The sequence below is a fragment of the Pteronotus mesoamericanus genome, unplaced genomic scaffold, assembly GCF_021234165.1.
Source record: "Pteronotus mesoamericanus isolate MK-2021 breed Mesoamerican mustached bat unplaced genomic scaffold, CSHL_Meso_final contig_1018, whole genome shotgun sequence".
NCBI classification, from domain to species: Eukaryota; Metazoa; Chordata; class Mammalia; order Chiroptera; family Mormoopidae; genus Pteronotus; species Pteronotus mesoamericanus.
The window spans coordinates 4,789,643-4,810,704 of record NW_026555002.1 but is presented as its reverse complement, the minus strand read 5'-3'; the positions used below and the strand labels follow the sequence as shown (position 1 = coordinate 4,810,704).

The 21,062-nt window shown below is 49.6% G+C and overlaps 2 protein-coding genes across 2 annotated transcripts in view; both read left to right on the top strand.

Moving 5' to 3' along the window:
- The first annotated feature begins 1,726 nt into the window (after positions 1 to 1,726).
- On the top strand, positions 1,727 to 8,039 carry CUNH2orf72 (chromosome unknown C2orf72 homolog). Its single transcript, XM_054570676.1, has 3 exons — positions 1,727 to 2,333; positions 4,882 to 4,995; positions 5,466 to 8,039. The coding sequence occupies exons 1-3, from the start codon at positions 1,727 to 1,729 to the stop codon at positions 5,603 to 5,605; spliced, it is 861 nt and encodes a 286-aa protein (XP_054426651.1). The 3' UTR covers positions 5,606 to 8,039.
- Positions 8,040 to 13,557: 5,518 nt separating this feature from the next.
- Positions 13,558 to 21,062, top strand: part of PSMD1 (proteasome 26S subunit, non-ATPase 1) — an 89,442-nt gene continuing 81,937 nt past the window's right edge. The window contains exons 1-4 of the mRNA XM_054571627.1: positions 13,558 to 13,729; positions 17,695 to 17,738; positions 18,175 to 18,248; positions 18,409 to 18,578. Coding sequence (XP_054427602.1) covers positions 13,714 to 13,729; positions 17,695 to 17,738; positions 18,175 to 18,248; positions 18,409 to 18,578 — 304 coding nt within the window. The 5' untranslated portion in view covers positions 13,558 to 13,713. The remainder of the gene's footprint in view (positions 13,730 to 17,694; positions 17,739 to 18,174; positions 18,249 to 18,408; positions 18,579 to 21,062) is intronic.

Below are 21,062 nucleotides of genomic sequence, written 5' to 3'. Positions count from 1 at the left end.
GTGAAACTTCTTATCCTTGAAATACCTGCTAATGTAGCTAGAAATCAAAACCCAAGTTCGAAGTTCTTTCTCTTTGACTCTTTAAAAATATCATTCGATTCTTTCTTAAGCCCAGTGTTGCTGTTCAGAAATCTCAAGTCAGTCTGATTTTTGTGTTCCTTCCTCAGCCCTCTGCCGTCCAGCTGCCTGGAACACAGATGCGATAGTAAATACAGTGAGCGACTGAATCATTGAGCCGATGCAGAGACACAACCCCGACTGCAGCCCAGGGCTTCTTGCTTCAACTCTTGGGCTTTTCCCTCCCAAGTTTCTGCATCTCGGCCCTGGGCAAAGCCAGTACACAATATGGCAAGAGGCACTATTAACTATAGTCCCAACAAAGATATGGGGTCCTCCCTGCTAAACACTGGCTCAAACAACTGCTGATCAGACCTAGGGCAGGGCTGCTTGTGCATGCCCGCTGCTTGCACACAGTGGGTGCTCAAAAACATTTTGTTTTATTGAATGGACCTACACATTCAGCACAGTTTTTAGGGGGCAGGACACAGGGTAACCAGGAGAGCAGACTGGGGGTTATATGCTAATGGGGAGAGCTGCGTGTTAACATGTTGTTGGCCTAAAGGACTGTTGGTTTATACTGCCTAACAGAGAGGAAATAAAGAGTCTCAGTCATCGCTGTCCAATGACCACATGCAGCTGTTCACGTGCAATTTAAATAAAATAAAATATAAAGCTCAGCCCCTCTGGTGCACTAGCCAGACTTCAGGTGCTCAGTAGCAGCCATACGGGGCTCATGGCTGCTGCATTGGACAGTGCAGATAATATCAAACATTCCATCGTTGCAGAATGTTCTATTGGACAAAACCCACCTGGGCCCTTAGCATTAAAGGAAATGCATTCCTGCTTCTGGACTGGCCTACTGACACCCTCCTGACTCCTCCTTCCCCCGAACAGAGCTCAGTGCCCCTCAGTGCCCCACATCTGCCCCCAGACCCTCTGCCCCACGGGGTGCAGTGCCCTCAGCCTTCTCGGTGTATGCTCTCCCCTGCCAAGGGCAGTGCCCTGCCGGTAATTAGTATTTGTCGAAATAATAAGCCCTTAATTTGTTTTTGTTAAATGCTGAAGGCCCAAAATGTGAGTTAAGTGACAGAAGCAACCGAAGAAGCCCTGCTTCCTCGCTTTCCTCTCCTCCTTACCCCCTTCTCCAACGCCCACCGCCATCACCACTCCACAGCAGCAGGAAGGGGCAGGCCCTGACTCCCCAGTGCCTCTCCTCAAACCACGTGGACTTCTCAGGCAGATCTGCTCCAGGTCTCAGAACGATCTAATTTGTGAGGGAGTATTTGTTCACTTGGTAATTTTCTGTCTTCCTCCCCTTTTTGCTGCCCTACACCTAGTAGGTGCTCAGTAAGTTGTTGGATGGATGAATGGACCGATGGATGGGTGAACGAACGGCTCAGACAGCACCCCTGCCCCTGCTCCCAACCCGCCACAAGCACTGTGGGAGGCGCCACCCTTTAGAGGGCTGGGGAGAAAGCCCCTGCCCCCTGCCCCCTGCCCCCGGCCCCGCTACCGCCTGGGGCGCGGAGAGCCCGACCTGCGTGTTGGGGGTCTGGCCGGGCGCAGCCCCCGGAGGCGTGTCCTCCCTGGGCCGGGCGCCACCGCCAGGACAGAGCGGCAGCGGCGGCTGGGCTGCGGCGGCCGCAGAGGACTAGCGACAGCGAGCATGGACCGCGAGCTGGAGGCGCCGCCGGCCCGGCCAGCGCTCCCGGGGGAGCCTCCCTTCCAAGCGCTGGTGGAGGCGGTGGGCGGACGCGGGCAGGTGTTGCTGGTGGGCGAGCTGTGGGAGCGCGAGCAGAGTCGCGCACTGCTGCGGGACTTCGCCCGGGCGGTGTTCCCGACCGAGCAAGCCGCGGGCAAGGCGGGCAACGCGGTGGCCGAGGGCGCTGGGCCCGGCGCGCCGCGGGCGAGGTGGGCACCCGGGACGGCGAGGGCGCGCGCCATCCACTCGCCGCTCGTCTTCGTGCTGTGCCGCGCGTCGTCGCTGGCCGCCAGGGAGCCGCGGCGCCGCCTGCGGGAGATGCTCCGGGATGTGCGCGATCGGCGGGCGGCCGGCGCGGCGCTGGTCGGGGTGCTGGTGGCTGAGGCCGGGCCCGAGGACTCGGTGGCGCCGGTGTTGCGGCGTCTGGAGGCGCTGCTACGCACCGTGTTCGGCCGCCAGGCGGGGGGCCCGGTGCAGGCGGCCGCCTACTGTCCCGGCCACCCAACCTCCAGCCTGGCAGTCCAGGCGGCAGCTAGCAGAGCCCTGCAAGCCGCCGGTCCCGCACGACCAGGTGAGGGGGCGCCGAGAACGGGGGGAGGGGAGCGGGCAGGCGGCGGCTGCTGGGGGAAGGCCCCCAAGTTGCAACTCTTTAGTCCCACCCCTTTTGCTGCACCGAGGTAACTGGCCCCGAGCGGGGAGGCGCCTAGCATTGAGCCTCCCAGAGAGCTCGGAACAGACCCCGGGCCAGGGGTCCAGTCTGTCCAATGAGGATCCTGAGTGCATGGGAGACAGGGACTTAGGAAAGCCGACGGGACAAACAAGCGAGTTGGGCTCGGCTGGTCAAAGATCTGGGAGCTGAGGGGAGATGGGAAAGCCGTGGGTTGCGCAAGTTTCAAAGCGGAAATAGGAATGAATTGGGACTCGGGGGAGCGGGTTGGTGGCGCCCGAAGCTCCTGGGACGCTGGCCAGCTGGGGATGCGAAGGTGGCGGAAGCTCCAGTGTGTCAGCGCCACCGGGTCGCAGGAAGAAGGCAAGGGACAGATGCCGGGACTTGGACGTGTGGGGCGAGGGCGTGAGGGGCTGACTGAGGGCACAGGATTTTCTAGTCCCTCTTGGCTACCCGCCCTGATTGTGCAGCCCCTGCTGCGTCTCCCTCCCTTCCCTTCCCGCTCTCCGGAAGTGTGGGGAGGACAGGGAGGGTCTTTTTCGGCTGCCATCGGCAGAAGGGTCAGAATCTCCTCCATCCTGGTGCGCAAGGTTTCCCAGGAGCTTTCGAGTGTCCAGTAAGATACGGATATGAAGAATAGCTGGATCTGGCAAAGCTGGGAGATGCGCGAGCCTTCTTTGCACTCCCTGCCAACCCCGCAACGCCCCCCCCCACCCCCCTGCCCAACCTGCTCTTCGCCAAGCCTTCCAGCCTTCCCCTCGGCCTCTGCCAAGACTCCTTGTGAAGACAGAGGCCGTGCTCTGCCTTCCGGGGCACCGCTGTGTTATCAGCCCAGACATGCCACCCTTGCAGGGGGGCCTTTTCCAGCAAGCCGAGTTGGTACCGCTGATGTCACAGACATACCTGCCCGCCTGGCCTGCCTGGATGGAGGCCATCCCTCTCAGCTGTAGCGCCTGCCTAAACGTCACGCCCCGCCCCCCAACCCCTTTCCGCTGCCTCAGGTGAAAGTCCGAACGAGCACGCTGAATGGGCGGGGCATGGCCTGAGATTGGGTGTCATTCTGACAGTGGATGCCAGCCCGTTCGTTGACCTGGCCCCCTGGGAGGAAATTTTCCACCCCGCACAATGAAATGGTGCCTAGAAAATTCTCTGAGCCCTTTCCCATTACCAAGGAATAGTTTTTAATTCCCCAGAGCCAGGCTTTCTCTGACCTTCTAAGCTTTTGTGCACATGTTGCAGTTGCCCGGAATGAAAAGCTTTTTCTTTCTGCCTCTTTACCTGGCCAGTCCCATCTCGTCATTCAGAACTGGACTTCCTCCTCCAGGAAGCCTTCCCTAACCCCCACTTACTCCTTTGCAAGTTCAAAAGCGAAATCCCCAAACCCACCTCTGCTCTCTAATCCCTTACCACGTGGTTTTGTCACTTTCCCTTATGAGTTTAATCACTGCTCGATTCCCATGTCCCAGCACCTGCCTAGCATGCAGAATCCTTGTTTAAAGTCTCACGCAAGAAATGTTTACACTTCAGATGTGAATAAATTTCTACAAAGTTAAACTCATTTCTACTTTTATAAAAAGCATACTACACAATATGATACCTTTCCTTAATGCCTTCAGGTCATGAGTGTAATTGTAGCTGGTTGTCCACCAATTTCCTCCAGGCTTTTGCAGTGGGCAGCGCCGCCTGCACATTCCCGTTGCTAAGGTTTTTGTTAGCAATCGAGTCTGGCTTTTTGAAGTCTCCCAGTCTCCTTCCTTGCTGCCTCATGGTTATTCTGGTACTTTTCGCTTGCCTGCCTTTGGGCATGCCCTTTTACCCAGTTTATACCTAACCCAGCTGCCTTTGGGTTGAAAAACTAAGAATCCAATCTTGTTAGAACTGGGTGCAAATTAAGAGTAAATAAGCCCCAAGTAAAGAAAAACAAACAAGGGTTTTCTGTGTTTTGGCTGCCTGGAGTCTTTTTTTTAACTGTCGCAGCTTCCTTGTTGCAGGATGGTTGGGGCTCTTAGGAAACTAGAATCAATGTATAAGAGTTCTGTGTGCGATTATCAAAAGGAGATTCAGTCTCTTCATATTAAGAAATAGTTTGAACTAAAAAGCAGGGGGAAGTTACGGCTCCTTTCGTATTTTCTTTAGTGCTACGTCATTGTAATTCATTCATGTCATTCTTGTCGCTGCCATTTCCCCAACATGGTACCTACACCGCAGGGTTTTTGTGAGAATGAAATGGTGTAATACGTATAAATATATAAAGCAATCCTTTTCTTTTTGGTTGTTTTTTTTAAGTACAAAAACTTCACCCCCTTTTGCCAATCAGAATGTTTGTTTTTAATTGGGCAGTTGAAACTAGGGCAGTTGACTGTCGAAGTCCTTGTTTCTCTGAGGAGAAAATCTCTCAGTCGTGTTGAGCAGCGTCTGACCTGCTGTCCCGGGCTCTTTGTGTTCCTTCTAGTGGAAGGAGCCTGGGAGAGACCCGGGCTCCCAGCGCTGCTGGCCTGCTTCTCCTGGGGTCCCTGGAGCCGGAGGAAGGACCCACACGCAACCTCCCCCGGTGGCCCAGCTCAGGGTGAGTGCGTTGGCTTCCTGGCCTCTGAGAGCCGGGGGCTGGGGATTAGGCACAGGGACCTTAGGGAGGGAGAGGGCCAATGCCCGCAGAGCACTGGCCATGTGTGCAGGGCGCGGGCGAGCGGTGCACAGTGCCCTGGCACCAGGAGCCGGCACACAGGCTCGGCCAACGGGACTCGGGTCCTGTCCTTCTCTCTGCAGGGCCACCCTTGCGTTGTTTCATCCTTGCTCTGGTAGCAAGATGGCTGCAGCATTTCCACTAATTACTCCTAATTATTTCCTTAGGATATAATCCTAGAAGTGAAATTGCCGGGTCAAAGGGTATGTGCATTTTTAAGGCTTTCGATACGTATTTTGTTGTCGTTGTTTTAAGTAGATAGTCACTGGAGCCAATTTCCTCCCTTTCATTCCTAGCGCACTTACTGCCACACTTGATCTTCGGATGGGGTGACCCGCTCTCTTGTGCTCCAGGTACCCTCCGGGAGCCCGAGGAGGAGCTGGCGCTGACCGTCGTGCTTCCCAACGGAGACTGTGAGGATCCCGGGAAGGCGCCAGGTGCCTGCCGCGGCGCCAGCCACGCTCCCGCGGAGCCCGCTGGAGACTCGAGATGAAGCCTGGACCCCCGGGCTGCCCAGCTCTGACCTGAGGACTGCGGGCTGACTCCTCATCACTGAGCCCCCAGGTCTCCAGGTCGACCGTGGGGTGGCCGGCAGTACAAAGGCCCCACCTTCCAGGGAGCGGTTGCATGGACCGTTTCCCAGAAAGGCGGCGGGACTTAGGAAGCGAAGCCGGACCTAGGAAAACGGACCATCTGGGAACTTGTCCTCCCCTCATGTTTGGTCACGCTGTTTTGGGTCAGGAGATGGTTTTTTTCTTTCTGTGCCTTGGTTTCTCTATGCCATTGATGGCTGTCTACTTTGAGGCCTTGTGGTGCTGTGGTGTCCCATGGTTGCATGTGTGAGCATCCATCATTTCAGGTGCGGCTGGAAAGAACTGTGGACCAGACAGAAATCATCAGATAGAGGGGGAGGCGGGTCTTGGACCTGTCACTCTGTCAATGACCAGGCTATCCCCATGCCGCAGGCAGCACTAGAAATGCGGGCTGCCCCCGGCATGTAGCAGCATCTCCCATTACGTAGGACAAACTCTAATAGCATAGAATTACTCCACTCAAAATGCCAGTCATGGCACCTTTGAGAAACTCTGAAGGAGCCCATGTCTTCTCCCTGTCAAAATCTAGGAAGAGTCTCCCAGGCAGAGAGGGTTGGGCTTCCTGGACCATCGGTCCTGAACAAGCCAGAATAAAGACTGCACTGCCACCTGGGCTGGAGGGACCAGAGTCAAGGAGCTCCGTGTGCTGCTGGCCCAGGACAGAAATAGCCTTATACACCTGTGAGAAGAAAGGTCTTTCTTTCTTCCTCATGTTGACATTGATCTTCAGTGCCAAGTCCTTTAAGAATAAGGATGTTGGGAACTGTCCACAGCACCAAAGAGAAGGAAAGTTAGGTTGTGGATTAATGCAAGGGCATAGGACTTGCTCTCAATCTCAGGTCCTACCCCAGGGTCAAAGCCGACCCAGCCCGGAAGTGCTGAGTGCCTGAATCCCTTTTTTCTCCGTGAGTCAGACAGGATCCATGATGTTCCTTTAAAAGCCAGCAAGGCCATCTGTTCACTCAGAGAGGGAATTCTTCATTACCTCCCTCGTCTTCCCCACCTGCCCCTGGAGAAAGCCAGCCTTTGGAATGGCGAGGACAGCTCCTGATTGTCCCTCGCAGGAAGTACTCCCTCAGGGAAGAGGCTACCTTCATTCATTCACGCCTGATGCACCCAGCAGACGTGCAGTTGTGCCTGCCGTTTGCCCAGCATCCTGCCAGGCGCTGTGTCGCTTCCTCGAGATATTTCTGCTCTCTGTGTGACTGGTGCCAAAATGTGGAATGGGAGACCTTCTGCCGCTGAGAGACAATGTTAAAGACCACCCCTTAATGCTCTATGCCTCAGCTCAGCCTCTGCAACAGGGGGCCTAATCCCTGCTGGTGGGAGGCCGGGTCGGAGGACACCTGATTTGCGGTGGGTTGACAGCATGTGTCATTTTAATAATGCAAAGCTATCTCACCAGTCGAAGGACCCGTCTGGCTTCCTTCTACACAAGAATGAACTCGATGAATTACTGCTGATTTTGTTTTAAAGTAGAGGGACTGGTGTCGTTGAAGCTGCTATGTTTTTTCTATTTATCCATTAATTTCTTTGTAATGATTTGGTTAGACTTGTATTATTTGGGGCAGGGAGGGAGCTTTTCTTAAGTTAGAAAATTGTCTAAGGCAGAAGCCACAAGGCAGCAGCTTCTGCTGTATTTAAAAACTTAGGAGTTCATTGTCAATATTCGAAACCTAGGAGATTGCACATATTAAAAAGCTTGTTTTCTGGGTGGAGGATGGCGCGTGCCATCATCTCTACCCCCCGACTTGGGCCCCTCTCCCAAGCCCCCCCACTGCCCTTCACTTATATAGGCCCCCTGCCTGGTCCCGGTCCTGGTGGGCATCCGAGTGCCCGAGCCTCAGGTATAAAGAACGGGTGGTTTGCACATTTTTTGCATTACCTTCAGTATTTCCTGTGAATAGTTGAAGAGAGAAGGTCTTTCTGGACGACGCTTTAGGTTCTGCCTCCCGACTGACGCAGACGGGACTGAGGCTCTTCCAGGCCTATCTTGGCTTCCGTGAGACACGGCCGTGCCTTCAGGAACAGACTAGTCGCTCTTCTCTAGCAGACAGAAGAGTTAGGTGCCGGGAGGGACCGTGGCGGTGGGTCTCCGCTCCAAGGGCCATGTACAAGGTCTGACAGCTGGGATGGGCCTGTCTGAGGGTGGATTCCCCGGGTTAGGTGAGTGGTAGCAGCAGCCGTGGGCGAGGGGCCTCTGGCAGGTCGCAGTCTGGGCCCGGGGGTACTAATCTTGGTAAAGTGGCAGTCGTAGTGCTTCTGACTGAGCGGATAACTCCTTGGATCTAATAAAGCCAAACAGCACCTCACTGCGGTCTAAGCAAACACAGGATGGGTCTCCCCCTTTATTCTCTGGAGGTGCTCCTTGCAGGAGCCCCTGCGAGCCAAGTATGGGGGCTCATGGTGGGACCCTCTGAAACAGTTTGGCCTGAAAGTCCCCTGGTCCTGCCCTGAGTGACCTCTCTCCACAGCTTTATTGGCTGGAGTTGGAAAGTCAATATTTAAAAAGATTTTTAAAGATAGGATTTAGCTTGGCGTTCAATGGGGGTACATGTCGGTGTGTGTACACGCTCATGTTCACCGAGAGAACATGGGTTCCACTGGGTCTCAGAGAGCGCTTTTGTAATGTATGTGTCAGTTTCCTCTCCAAGAGTCTGTCTCCAGGGCCAGCCCCACAGGAGGAGTTCCCCGGCTGCCCAGCCAAAACTGAGGCAAACCTGCAAAGGGCCCCAGGGCTGAGCCCCCCGAAACCATGACCTCAACAAACCCCCTCCTAACCCTGACAGAGTCAGGACCCAGTGTCGCTGGGGAAGGGAGGTGACAGCCACATGAACTCAAAAGCAGCCTCTACTTCAGAGCGCAGCAGAGCCACGCGCAGCCTGGCGCCCGATGGTCAGGAGGCCTGCGCTGGGTCCTGCTTGGGCAGCAAACGCAGCCAGCACAGAGGAGGAGCTGGTGGTTTGTACCCAAGGGCCGCACAACCCCTGCTGACCTGGTTTTGTGTTTTAGTGAGTCAGGGATTAAGACGGACATGGAATTTGGCCTGGGCTGCCTGCCCCTTGTATAGTCTTGGAGTGCAAGGGAAATGGGGTACCAGGCAGGGTGGGCAGCCAGGATCCTGTAGGAATCCCTCCGGTGCCTTTAGCCCCTGAGCCCGAGCCCTCCGGTGGCGTTATGTTTGGGCTGCCTAATTGGGAGCAGAGGCAGAGCCTTCCCCGCGGGACCCTGCCAGGATCACAGGGGCCCGGAGTGAGCAAGCTCAAGTCCAAACCCAGGCTGGGCACTGTCTGGGGCTGACAGAGGGGCACCCTGCCTGGCTTCCACCCTGAACTCCCCAGCCCCAGCCAGGGCACCTGCTGCAGACCTGCCTGTTGCTTGACCTGTGAAATTCAGACACCCTCAGGTAGCAGTTTAGACGGTAAGTCTCAAGTCAAGCTTGTTGCTGTCCTGCGCTGCACTTATTTGCAGTAATTAGGTGTTTGGCTTCGTCCTTGTGACCAAGCGCTCATTTTGAGTCCTGGCTGTAGAAACGGGGGCTCTGCTTTGTCCCCCTGAGTCCCTTCTCTCTCTCACTGGCTGCCAAGGTCAGACCAGGGCGTTGCCTCGGACCATTGCCCAGCCCCAGATGCCTCTCACTCCAACCACCTACAATCCTGGGCACATTGCCCCCTACAGGATCGGGGCTGCCAGTACAGCCGCTCTCAGTGCCTTGCTCCCTGACAGGAGTGGATCTCACCTTCAGCCTCTGTGCCTGGTCTGGCCTCGGCACCAGTCAGCACTGAGGAGCAGGTAAGACAGAGCAGCAGGCCAAATGGCCAGGCCTGAGCGGGCGGTCACAGGGAACAGGACCTCTGGTGAGTCGAGACCCGCCCTGCCCAAGAGGAATCTGATGCCAGGCGCGTGTAGCTTTAGATGTTCTAGTAGCCGCGTCAGAAAAACAAAAAGAAATAGGTGACATTAATTTTAATAATATATTTTATTTAGCTCAATATGTCCAAAATAACATCATTTCATCTGTGAATGTAAAACAATTTTAACGAGACATTTGCATATTTGAAATCCTGTGAGAATTACGCCTACAACCCAATTCAGAGATTCAATTTTTATCTGAAATACTTGGTCTGTCTTTAGATTTTGTTAAATTTACAGTTAAATTCACATCCTCAATTTGTTGCAAATATACTTAAGGGTTTTCCTATAACTTAATTGGGTATCGGTCTTTACATTGCAATGAAATTAAATTTAAAATCAGTTCCTGGGTTGCATTAGCCACATTTCAAGGGCTCCATAGCGTCTGTGGCTGGTGGCGAGGGAACAGGACAATGACCTGCCTTGGTGGTTCATTGTGGCTCCTCCTACCCCTGCCACTTGCCCAGAGCTGGCTGGTCATCCCAGTCCGTGGGCGTGGGTGTGGGCGAGGGGACAACAGTGTTTCCAAGATTAACTCTTTCAAGGCCCCCTTTCCCTTGCTTAAGAGAGGAGTTCCCTTCCTGAACACCAACCTTAGAGGGAGGAAAGCCCAGCGTCTCCAACGGCTTCTCTGGTCTCTCTGCACCTCAGTGCACCCAGGCCACCTCCAGCCTTGGCCGGGCGTTTCCCTCCCACCAAGCGCCCACCCACGGGAGGGAGGACCCTGTCACTGGCTGCATTTCGCATTTCTGCTCCCAAGAATAAATGTTTTTATTCTAAAAGCATGTGGCGTGCATGCGTGCTCTGCGTGGAGCAAGCACCAGCCTCGGGGCCAGCCCCGGTGACAAAAGGTCTGGGGTTATTGAGCACTGCTGTATGCCAGACCCTGGAAGAGAGCACGTCCCCTCACAGCAGTCTTGCCAGGTAGCTGGGCCCGCCCCCGCCGTGACAGGGCTCGGGTGATCTCACCGCCGCAGTGCTGCTAGGTGGCAGAGCAGGGATTATTTCATTTGCGTCGCCTGGCTCCAACGCCTGCTCTTCTCACCTCATCGCGCTGTAGCTCAAAAAGCAATCAAGCCCGACTCCTGGCAGTTGGGCCGAGCCCTCCTAAGACCCAAGACTTAAATGGCAAGAGGCTAGGAATTTGGGGGTGTGAGAGGGTGGTAGCAAGGCGCGTGCCGCATCCCGGGTTCCTCGCCTTCTGTAGAGCACTCTGCCCACTAGAGGGCGCCGCGCGGAAGTCCCGAAAATAGTGGCAAAACTTAGGAGTCAATCTTGCCCAAGGTGGGCACACGGGCAAAGGAAGCGCCTGCTGGGGGTTCCCTCCCTTCACCCTCACACAGGCCCCGTCCAAGCCCCTACCTGCGTGAGCCCACAGCTGTCCTCATCTGGGCTCTAAGGCGTTTTGTGTCACTCCTAAAATTGGAGGGAGGCAGTTGTTTATAAGAATTCTTCCTGTGATTTTACTGTGTCCTAAATCTTCTCTGAAAATAAATAGAGCCTGTTCCAGAGACTTGGAGAGGGCAGAGGTTTCAGAGATCTAGGTCTGAGTTCACAGGCCTTGTGTCAATAGCTCACTGACCCTGTGTTCATCCAGTCACCCAACGAACATTTATCGAGCACTTACCGTGTGCCTGACACTGTGCTAGTTACTACAGGGGATGAATAAGAAGTTGCTGGGCCCTTGAGTACTTCCTTGTTCTACTGGGACATGGGCAAAGAGACATGACTATAGCTATAGTGGGGGAAAGGCTGTAAGGGGACACACGGTAGAATAGTCAAGGAAGGCTTCGTGGGGGAGGTGCTGCTAGAGGGGGACCCAAGACAAGTCATATCAGACAGAGATGAGGAGGAGAGAACCTTGAAGAGCAGGTATCAAGGTCAGAGACAAGGTACAGAGCCTCCTGGCTGCTCTAGGAGTCACAGTGGTTCTGGGTGGCTGGAGCGTGGCATGTCAGGGCAGAGGAGTGGGCATAAAGATGGAGGGTACGTGGGGTGGGGTGAAAGCCCTGGAGGAGCCGGGAGGAGAGGGTCCTGGTCTTCCTTGTTTCCAGTAGTGCTTCTGGCTGGCTGTGAAGAATGGACTGGAGAATTCTGAGATAGTAGACAGGAAGTCAAGGCTGTTGGAAGCTGTTGTACCAGGGAAAGAAGAGGGGGAGATGACCAGTGAGTAAAGGAGTGACATGGGAACTGGGCTGGTGTGAGAGAGAATAGGGAGACCAGATCTGGTGCAGACCAAGTCAAGGGTGCCTCCCAGGGTCCTGCTTCTGTAGCTGGTGGATGCCCTTCACCACACTGAGACCAAGGCAGGAGGCATGGGGGGGAGGGGGAGGAGGCACCGGCAAGTGCGTGCAGCTTTGAGGTCGTTGAGGAGCATCAAGCAGAGATGTCTGGTAGGTGTGTGAGTCTAGTGCTGCAGACAGAGGGCAAGGCTGCAGGGGTATGTTTTAGGGGCCACCACCTTGTCCTTTGCAACTGAAAGCATTGCTCTCTCCTGGGGAGAACAGGGAGTGAGGAGACAGCTGTGGAAAGAAACACGGAAGGATGAAGTGTAAGAACAGAGCCCAAGATGGGGCGGAGGGTTTTGAGGAGCAGAAGCAGTGGTCAGAATTGAATTTGGAAAAGGTTGCTCCTATTAAAGAGTGCAGAACAGGATGGAGAGGGAGAAGCCACGGGTGGGCAGCCATCCAGGTGGGAGAGCAACATCCCTGAGTGTCGGTTGGGATTCACCATCCTGCTGAGCTAGGATTTGTTACTCTGCTTTGCTCATACCCATTATCTGTTGGCATTTGTTTTTTTATTCCTTTAGGAGTCTGGGGAACATGAGTGTCTATGCGAGGTAACAGTCAAAGTGCCTCTGTAAAATGATAGTCCCAAACATTCAATCTATTTAAAGGGAAGTGCCTTTCAACCTGAGCTACGTGGGTCTTCAAACGTGTTTAATAATTATATTTAATATATTTTAACAACCATTGCTAAAGAATACTGTATTTTTTTCAATTCACATGTACACTCAAATGTGTTATCAACCAAAATTTGGTAATTCAACCACAAAACATTGGCTAGGTTACAGTGTTTTGAGAAATAAGCTTTAGTAATTGCTGTCCAATTAAAGTGAAAGGCTAGTGGCTTAAAAATGCCATCATTTGCCACTAATATTTGTCAATGCTTTCTTAGTACTATTGAAGTAAATTGGCTATTGAAGCTGGTATAAGACTGTACACGGTGATCACAACTGCCATTTCAGATTTCTAAAGATACATTAAAAATCAAGAACTCATTGCTATGGGGGAAGGGAGGAAGAGGGCATATGGGAAGCAAAACTGGAAGGCTTGTTCTCCTCTTTGAAATACTTTTCAAAAAAGTATATTTTTTTATAGTTACAATTTTTCAAGTCACGTAAACGTACAGTATTAACTATTCCAAACGGAAATACAGAACTTCCATTGTTCAACTTAATAATAAATAATGGATTCCATATTATAATAAAGGCCTTTCTGTGGGAATTTGTTTTGAAGACGGCCTCTGCTTTTTAAATTTTTTTGATGAACGCTTTTTAAAGAAAACCCTCTTTGCCACGTCCTTAACCCCCAAAGGCTTGGCTGGGAGAGCGCTGCAGCGAGACCTCCCACGCAGCAGGTGGCGTCGCCAGCACCATTCTCACTTCCCCTCAACTCTCTTTCTCAGCAATGGCGGGTGACGGTATAGGGGGGCCTCTTTCTAGGGGTGCCTATTCTGAAGCCTGATCCCAGGTGCAGAAGAGTGTCCCCCAAGACGTAGGAGTTCTGACCTTGAGGAGGGTTAAAGAAAACAGGGAAGCCCTCCGTGTATCCTTCCGCGCGAGCCAGGGCGGCGGTGGCGGCGCGGAAGGTGTAAACCGGCAGAGGACTAGTGCTGAGCGGCAGGCGGGGCGGTGGGCAGGACCGGGTCGAGCGGGGTCCTGCGCGAGAAGTGAGCCGGCGGCCCGAGAAGGCGACTGACTGAGCAGCGCACCAGGGCAGTGTGGAGGCACGGCGGAGCCCGCGGGTCCTGAGTTGACAGATACGCTGCGGCGCCAGGCGGAGAGCGACCGGGCGGGCGAGTGCAGGGCGCAGCCATGATCACTTCAGCCGGTAAGAGTGACCGCATCGGGCTCCAAAAGGGAGGAGCCGCTGCGCCGGCTTTAAGCTGAGTCAGGGCCGGTGACTGGGCACCTCCCGGCGGAGCGCCGGCCTAGGCGGCCGCTCGCTGCCCAACGCCCCCTCCCGAGCCGGGGACTGGCAGTGTGGCCGGTTCTCCCTGCGGGCCCCGCGACCGCCTTGGGCTCGGGGGAATCGCGTTGGGTCGCCCCGCTCGGCATCCCTCCCGCCACACCCCCGTGCCCCGACCCGGAGGGGCTTCCTGGGCCCTTCTCCGACCCGGAGAGTGTTTCTTAATTCTAACTCTCCCGAAATGGGCCACGTGGGGCCGGCTGATCCCAGTCCTTACTAGCAGGTGATTGGGATGGGAAGACCCCCGGTGTGCGGCTGGACTGTAAGGCGGTCCAGCTCCTATGCAAATTCTTGTGGACCTGGCTCAGCTCCACTCTTAGAGTGAAACCTGAAATCACATTTGAGGCGAGTCGATTCTGGGTCTGCTGCAAGGGTCTTCCGTTAAGCACCCAGAGAGGCTTCGCGTTCGGTGAAGACAGCATTATGCTAAGAAGCAGGCTGTGGTATTTTGAGGCTAGGTGCTCAGTAAATAGTATCCTGCATTGGAGAAGGGACTCACAGGTGTGCAGAGCAGGTTTCATACACTTACCTAACCGTCGTATGCGTACATTCGTGTGATGACGATCGAAACGGGAGAAGCGATAGAAATCAAGTTTGAGTGGCGACTTTTAAACGCCTTCGCTGCAGATGGAGTTGCTTAGAGCTGTCCACAGCCACGGTGCTTTTTTCTTTGCCTGCTACATACCCTTTTCTCCACCTGCTTTACTCTACACTTGTCCCACAAATGTTTTGTTCTAAACAACTGGTGATCAGAGGGCAGTAACTTGTACTTGGAAGGAGCTCAGAACCCCATTTTTTTATGAGGATTGCTTAAAGAAATTGGTGGAGATGCTGGGAGACATAAGTCATTTCCAAAGATTTGAAGAGCTGTCATCTGTCCATGGAATTAGACATTTGTCTCCAAGAGATAAAAATGGTTGGGAGATGAATTTTAGCTTAATATTGTAAAAGGAAGAGCTTTACCAGCCAGCTCTCTAAAAATAAAGCAAGCACGAAGTGTCTTGCCACCTGTAGATGAAGGCCTCATTCTATTCCAGGTCTACCCATTACCACTGCTTCTTAGCCCAAAGCTTGCCTCACCCCTTGCCTGGGTTATGGTAACAGCCTGGAAACTTTGTATTTCCACCGTTACTTCCACACAGTCTTTTTAAATCCTCTCCCGAGGATATGTTTGTTGATTTTTTTCAGAGAGAGAGGAAGGGGAGAGAGCGCGAAAGAAACATAGATATGGGACTGAAACATCGATCAGTTGCCTCCCACATGAGCCCCAACCCAGGATCGAACCTGCAGCCTTTTGGTTTACAGGACGATGCTCCAACAAACCACCTGGCCTGGGCCATGCAGTCCATTCTTGTAGTAGCCAGAGTATTCTTTTTAAAACTTTCATCGCATACTATCATTCTTTTCCTTAAAGTCCTCCTGTGCTTTACTGGGTGTTTAGAGTAAAATCCAGGCCCTTAAGCACAGGCCTCATGGGGTGGTTTCTGCCTTGTGTTGTACTGCTCTCTCCCTTGCACCCTGCACCTAATAAGCGCACAGGCCTTTCTGTGCCTTGGCTGTGTCGGCTTCTCTCCTGCCTCAGGCTCCCTGCGCGTTCCGTTGCTTCCTAGGCTCCTGTCCTCAAGTTTCCCCTTAGCTTCTCGATCTTTATTGTCAGTTCAAATGTTAATTGTCCCTGATCATTTCATTAAAACATGCTACCTCCCTTCTTCCCCCTTAGCTGTCTCCTCTCTTCATCACAGTTCTGTAATGATTTTGTTTGTTTACTCGTCTGATTACTGTCTTTTTCTCTGGTAGAATTTTGGACAGGAAACTGGTATTCATAATTCTTAAAATACAGCCTAGCAGTTCAAAAGTATGTCTTGAGTGAAGAAATCAGTCCCTAGAGTAGCATATTTGAAGTAGAGACTCAAAGAGCATTGGGGGGAGCATGATACAAAGAATTTAAACCTCTGGAGTGTGGCAGGAGGAAGGATCTTTAAGGTGTATTTGTTACTATCATTTGTTACACTTCGTGGGTTACAGATCAGCTTCTGCTCCAAACCTTTTGTCAGATCCTTTCTCTCACGCTGGTGTAGGATCTGTCCCTGGTGCTAAACAGGCTAGCAACGTGGTTCTGGTGTGGATTGGTCAGTTTATTGCTTCATTTACCCGTGAGGCACTGAGAACACAGGCCTGAGGAAGAGGCCATCACACAGGCTAAGTTTTTCTGGAGGCTGACAAGGGAAGGGAGTGGGGGGGGGGGGGGAGAGAACAGGTGTGTGCTGGAGGGAGGGGGCGGCTTGAGAGGGGCTGTTGCTGGTCTCCTGCCCCTCTTCCCCTCCTCGCCCCGGAGCCAGCCATTTTATACTTTTAAGCTGGTTTTTTGGAAACATATCTCCATATTTATGAATAATATCCAAACGTTGCTATAAATTGATGCAGCAATTTTAGGTAATATCTGATTTCCTATGTGAGATGTTTTAGCATCCTTAGCCTTCTCCATTCCCTGTTCTCCCACCCCCCACCTAAGGGACAGTGCTGTTTTGTTACTCGCGTACGGAGTGTAGAGTATTTGTAGACAGGGCCTTCATTTCTAAGCCAGAACTGTGTGACAGGTTAATCAAAAGTGAAGACAGGAAATGATAGAAAAATCTATCACCTCTTTTGGTAAAAGCAGTTCAGAACACATTATTGGTTGGTGATAGGTATTGGGGTAGCCTTTTTAGTACTTTGATGAAGTGTTCTATTTATGATCTGTTCACAGTTAAAGCATTTTGTTTTCAGCTCTTCCACATCCCAAGGTTGCAGTGCCCGCCGTCCCCCCCACTGATTGCACTCTTTAATTTGTCTTCTTTCCATGCAGCCAGTTCAGTCTCTCCTGCACTTGTTTACCAATGTAGAATACCAAAAAGTTCTTGTTATCTGCTTTTATGCTTTTAGAATAAGTGGTACGCCCTAGCTAGCATTCGCTAAATTTCGTATTCTCCTATATGGCTCTGTAAAGACTGCTGAAGCTTTCTTTACAGAAAGGTCTAAGGTCTAAGGACAATTCCCTCCCCCTCTTCACTATTCCCTTTTACATATGACTATATTTTAAGGTGCTTTCTTTTTATCCTTGTTTTGTTGGGGTTTTTTTTGAGAAGACAGCTGTTCACTTTCCACTGTTAGTGGTAGCAACTCAAGGTCATATGGGAAACACTACTTGGGTAGTTAAAGTCAGAATAAGTAAGATTGCTCATCATTTAACAAAACCTGGGTTATTTGTGATACGAAGGTGACACCTTTGTATAGGTATTGTGAAATAATTAAAATATTTTACCATGACGTGTTGATGACTAAATAACTCCCTTCTTTTGTATATAATTATATAATTTTGTGAGTAATTTTATTCTAAGTTTTTAAGGGAAAGTTTCCTGTTTTGGTCAGTAAATTAGGTCTTTGATTTTCAAACTATTGCGAGCATCAGTATCGCAAAGAAGGCCAATGGCCCCATAGTTGGACCCCATTCCCACAACTGCTGATTCAGTAGATCTGGGATGGGCCAAAAATTGGCATTTTTCACTAGTTCCCAAGTCATGCTAATGCTGTTGGTCCAGTGATTGCATTTTGAAAACCAGTGAATTAGGCAAACAGTATGATGTGAGTAGTGTTAATGAGGATTTGATAACAGTTAATTCTTAAACTTTGAAATATAAACCTTTGCAGTTTTAAAGAAAAATAATTATTCCTCTAGTGAAGTCACCCTTCAGAAAAATACTTATTTTTTCCAACTATCATGTTTTTGACCAAGTTAGTGTCTCTCTTGGAATATATTTTATAATCATGCTATACCTTTTGTCTTATAGCTGGAATTATTTCTCTTCTGGATGAAGAAGAACCACAGCTTAAGGTATGAGTGAAAGAAAAATTAACTGGGGGTAGTACAAAATTAACTGAAGCTCTTTGAATTTAATGTTATCTGTATATCTTCCATCATTTAAAATGGCCATCCTGCCCAGCCTCTGCCCAGTCATTGAACCCGAGGCCCAGAGGACAGTGTTTTGAGACCAGCAGGTGGTTTTCCCTAGTTTTGCAAAGCTAAGGCAACCTCGCTTTGGCACCTGAACACCCTCCACCCCTCAGTTTATCAACAGCATAAGAAAATTGTTCCTTCTGTGTAAACCAAAGAGAAAATACAAGGCAGTTGGTAAATTTTTATATTTGTAATAGATGAAAGATTTTAGTTGAATATGACAATTTTGTCATTGATTTGTTGGAAACTATCTTTTTAAGATGTGTAATGATGAGTCCGTTTCAAAATTGAATTTTTGTTTTATCTTCTACAGGAATTTGCACTACACAAATTGAATGCAGTTGTAAATGACTTCTGGGCAGAAATTTCTGAGTCTGTAGACAAAATGTAAGAAATTATTTTATCACTTACCTGTAGATGTGGGTCTTGTGGTTTATAAATTCATTTATAAATTTGCTGCTACTAAATTGTGGTTTGAATATTTAGACTTTGGGATTTTTAAGGAAAACCACAGTTTGAACTAGGCCTATACTTCCTATTCTTTCAGAGAAGTTTTGTATGAAGATGAAGGTTTCCGGAGTCGGCAGTTTGCGGCCTTAGTGGCATCTAAAGTATTTTATCACCTGGGGGCTTTTGAGGAGTCTCTGAATTATGCACTTGGAGCAGGTGACCTCTTCAATGTCAGTGATAACTCTGAGTATGTGGAGACTATTATAGGTAATTATATTCATCTGCTAAAGCTTTATCTTGTCGGCTTCTTTCTTGCTCTGGTGCGTATAGCGCTTTTTTCCCTGAATTATTTTTGATGTTGCCAAATTTTATTTTAATTGGAAGTTAATAATCTTTCTATAATAATTTTATGAAGGCTGAGTTTTTAGATCTAATTTTCAATTCTGTGCTTTATTTTTGTCACAATAAACAATAACATTAATAAGGGTAGTAATGAAGATACCTCACAAAATATTTTAAGAATGAATCTAAGAAATGATCCAGAAACAGTTTAACTTAACACAAGGATAACTGTTGGTGATTATGGTTATTTCTGGCCGATTGGGCATACATGTGAAAAAATTAAATGAGATTATTATTAGTAACAAATTAATTGATAGCAATTTATATGGAGTTATTTCTAATACAGGAAACCGTTATTGTGTCTCTCCATTGTGCTAGGCACTCGGCCAGTCATGCTTCATACTGTGGTTTATTCCACAGCTGCTCTCTGAGGAGTGATCCAGCCTTGTATTACAAATGAGAAAATTTAAGTTTCAAGATGGTAAACACACATGGCTATTAAATAGGAGGGTCAGAATTTAAAACCCAGGTTTACTTGAAAATCCATACTGTTTCTTCTAGTAACCATTGCTTTCTCATTTGCTTATTTTTGAAGTAAAGAGATGACATAGACAAGGCTTCTGGTTCTCTATCTCAGCAGTTTCCAGCCTTTTTCATCTCGTGGCACACAATCTAATTACCAAAATTCTGTGATACACCAAAAAATATATTTTTTGCCGAGCTGACAAAAATAGGTATAATTTTGATTAATTTACAAAAAAATAGTAATTATCTAAAAGTGACTTTTTAAATAAAATCAAGTACCTATACTTGTATATAAGGGTTTCTGGTACCAAGATTTAACCAACTAAACACAACCTTATTATGTGATAGGACCAATAAGATGCAACTATATACAGTAAGATACATGGATATCAATACATATTTATAGTTTAAGATAGTGCACTCATACTGGATGGCTCTTGTGTTGGCTGTTGTCATTTTTTTTATTTGATGATCTAAGGGAAAAAAGATCAGTACCCCTGACTAAATAGTCAGGTATTGCATGTTTTAAAAATTCTTGTAGCATACCAGTTGAAAATCATTACTCTGTTTTGCAAGTTGAACCAGCTATGTATGAGTTTGTTCAAAGATTTGATAACTTCAAAAAGTATTTGAAAACTCCTGATCTAGTAGATGAAAGAAGGGACTGCATACCCTTCAGACATGTCCTCATGAAGAGCAAGCCGTAGATCATAGTTCCAGAGAGTCCAAGGATGTGTTCTCTGTCTGGAGTGTGGTGATTTTTTGAATTCTTGGTTAAGAGGAAAGCTGAATTATTGACCTGAACTCTTAAAAGGAAAAAGTTGATATTCTCTTTCAGAAGTTAGGAAATGCTACACAAGGTGTACTTTCAACTGTCCCTGAAGGTCTAAGTAGGATTCTGTTTTCACATTTTTAGTAAAATTTTGCTGTGATAGTGTGAAAGGTTCCAAGTAACTTCACTGCTGTTGAACTCTCATTGGAGTTTTCATTTGTGGATCCTATGGAAAGAACAGATGGTTTCATTTTTTATTTTTTCAAAGATCTTTTGGAGAGAGGGGAAGGGAGGGAGAGGGTGGATAGGAGAGGGACACATCGACCGGTTGCCTCTCACACCCCACAACTGGGGGCCTCGCCTGCAACCCAGGCATTGCCCTGACTAGGAATCGAACCAGTGGCCTTCCGTGCACAGGCCAGTGCTCAGTCCACTGAGCCACACCAGCCAGGGCCAGATGGTTTTAAAGAATCAACCATAAATATCATTTGAAGCTAGAGCACTTTACTTAAGTTAGAAGTAAGGAGTTACACTCACCTCTTCTTTCTTATTTGAAGGATTTTTTTGATGAATTTTTTCCAACAGGGGTCTGCAAATGTTTGCAATGCTGCCATTTTACAAATCTTGCTTTTAAACAGGACTATAGGTTTATGTGGGGCTGCCTGGTGGTAGATGCTTTCCATGTCTCTGAACATTATCGTCTTCACTTGTAGAAAGTGACTGTTCAACAGTCTAGGTCTGTTTGCTTTTCTTTATGTGAAAATTTCATAGACTATTAAAACGGAATTTTTTTTTTTAATGGCAGAGGGATCTGTGAGAGGATATACAAAATAAAAATTGGGAAAGGTTTCCTATTGCCTTAGTATCATAAGCAGTACATCCAGAAATTCCGGACTAGTAAATCTTCTCCCAGTTATATAAGACTTCTGCTGGGAATGATTCTGGAATACAGTTACGACACAAACCCTACTAAGAGAGAGCACAGATTTAAAACTGGGTTGTACATTTTTTTTCCTCTCAGTTTATCTAAGGAAAATTCCCTAAAACTCCCTGTATATTTTCAAGGTTGTTTCTTAATGGGGCAGGGGTAATGTTTTCTCAGTTAACTGTAT

Coding starts and splice junctions, on each gene's coding strand:
- CUNH2orf72 (XM_054570676.1), top strand. CDS start 1,727: ATGGACCGCGAGCTGGAGGCGCCGCCGGCCCGGCCAGCGCTCCCGGGG. Junction 2,334..4,881: donor CGCCGGTCCCGCACGACCAG/GTGAGGGGGCGC, acceptor TGTTCCTTCTAG/TGGAAGGAGCCTGGGAGAGA. Junction 4,996..5,465: donor CCCCGGTGGCCCAGCTCAGG/GTGAGTGCGTTG, acceptor CTTGTGCTCCAG/GTACCCTCCGGGAGCCCGAG.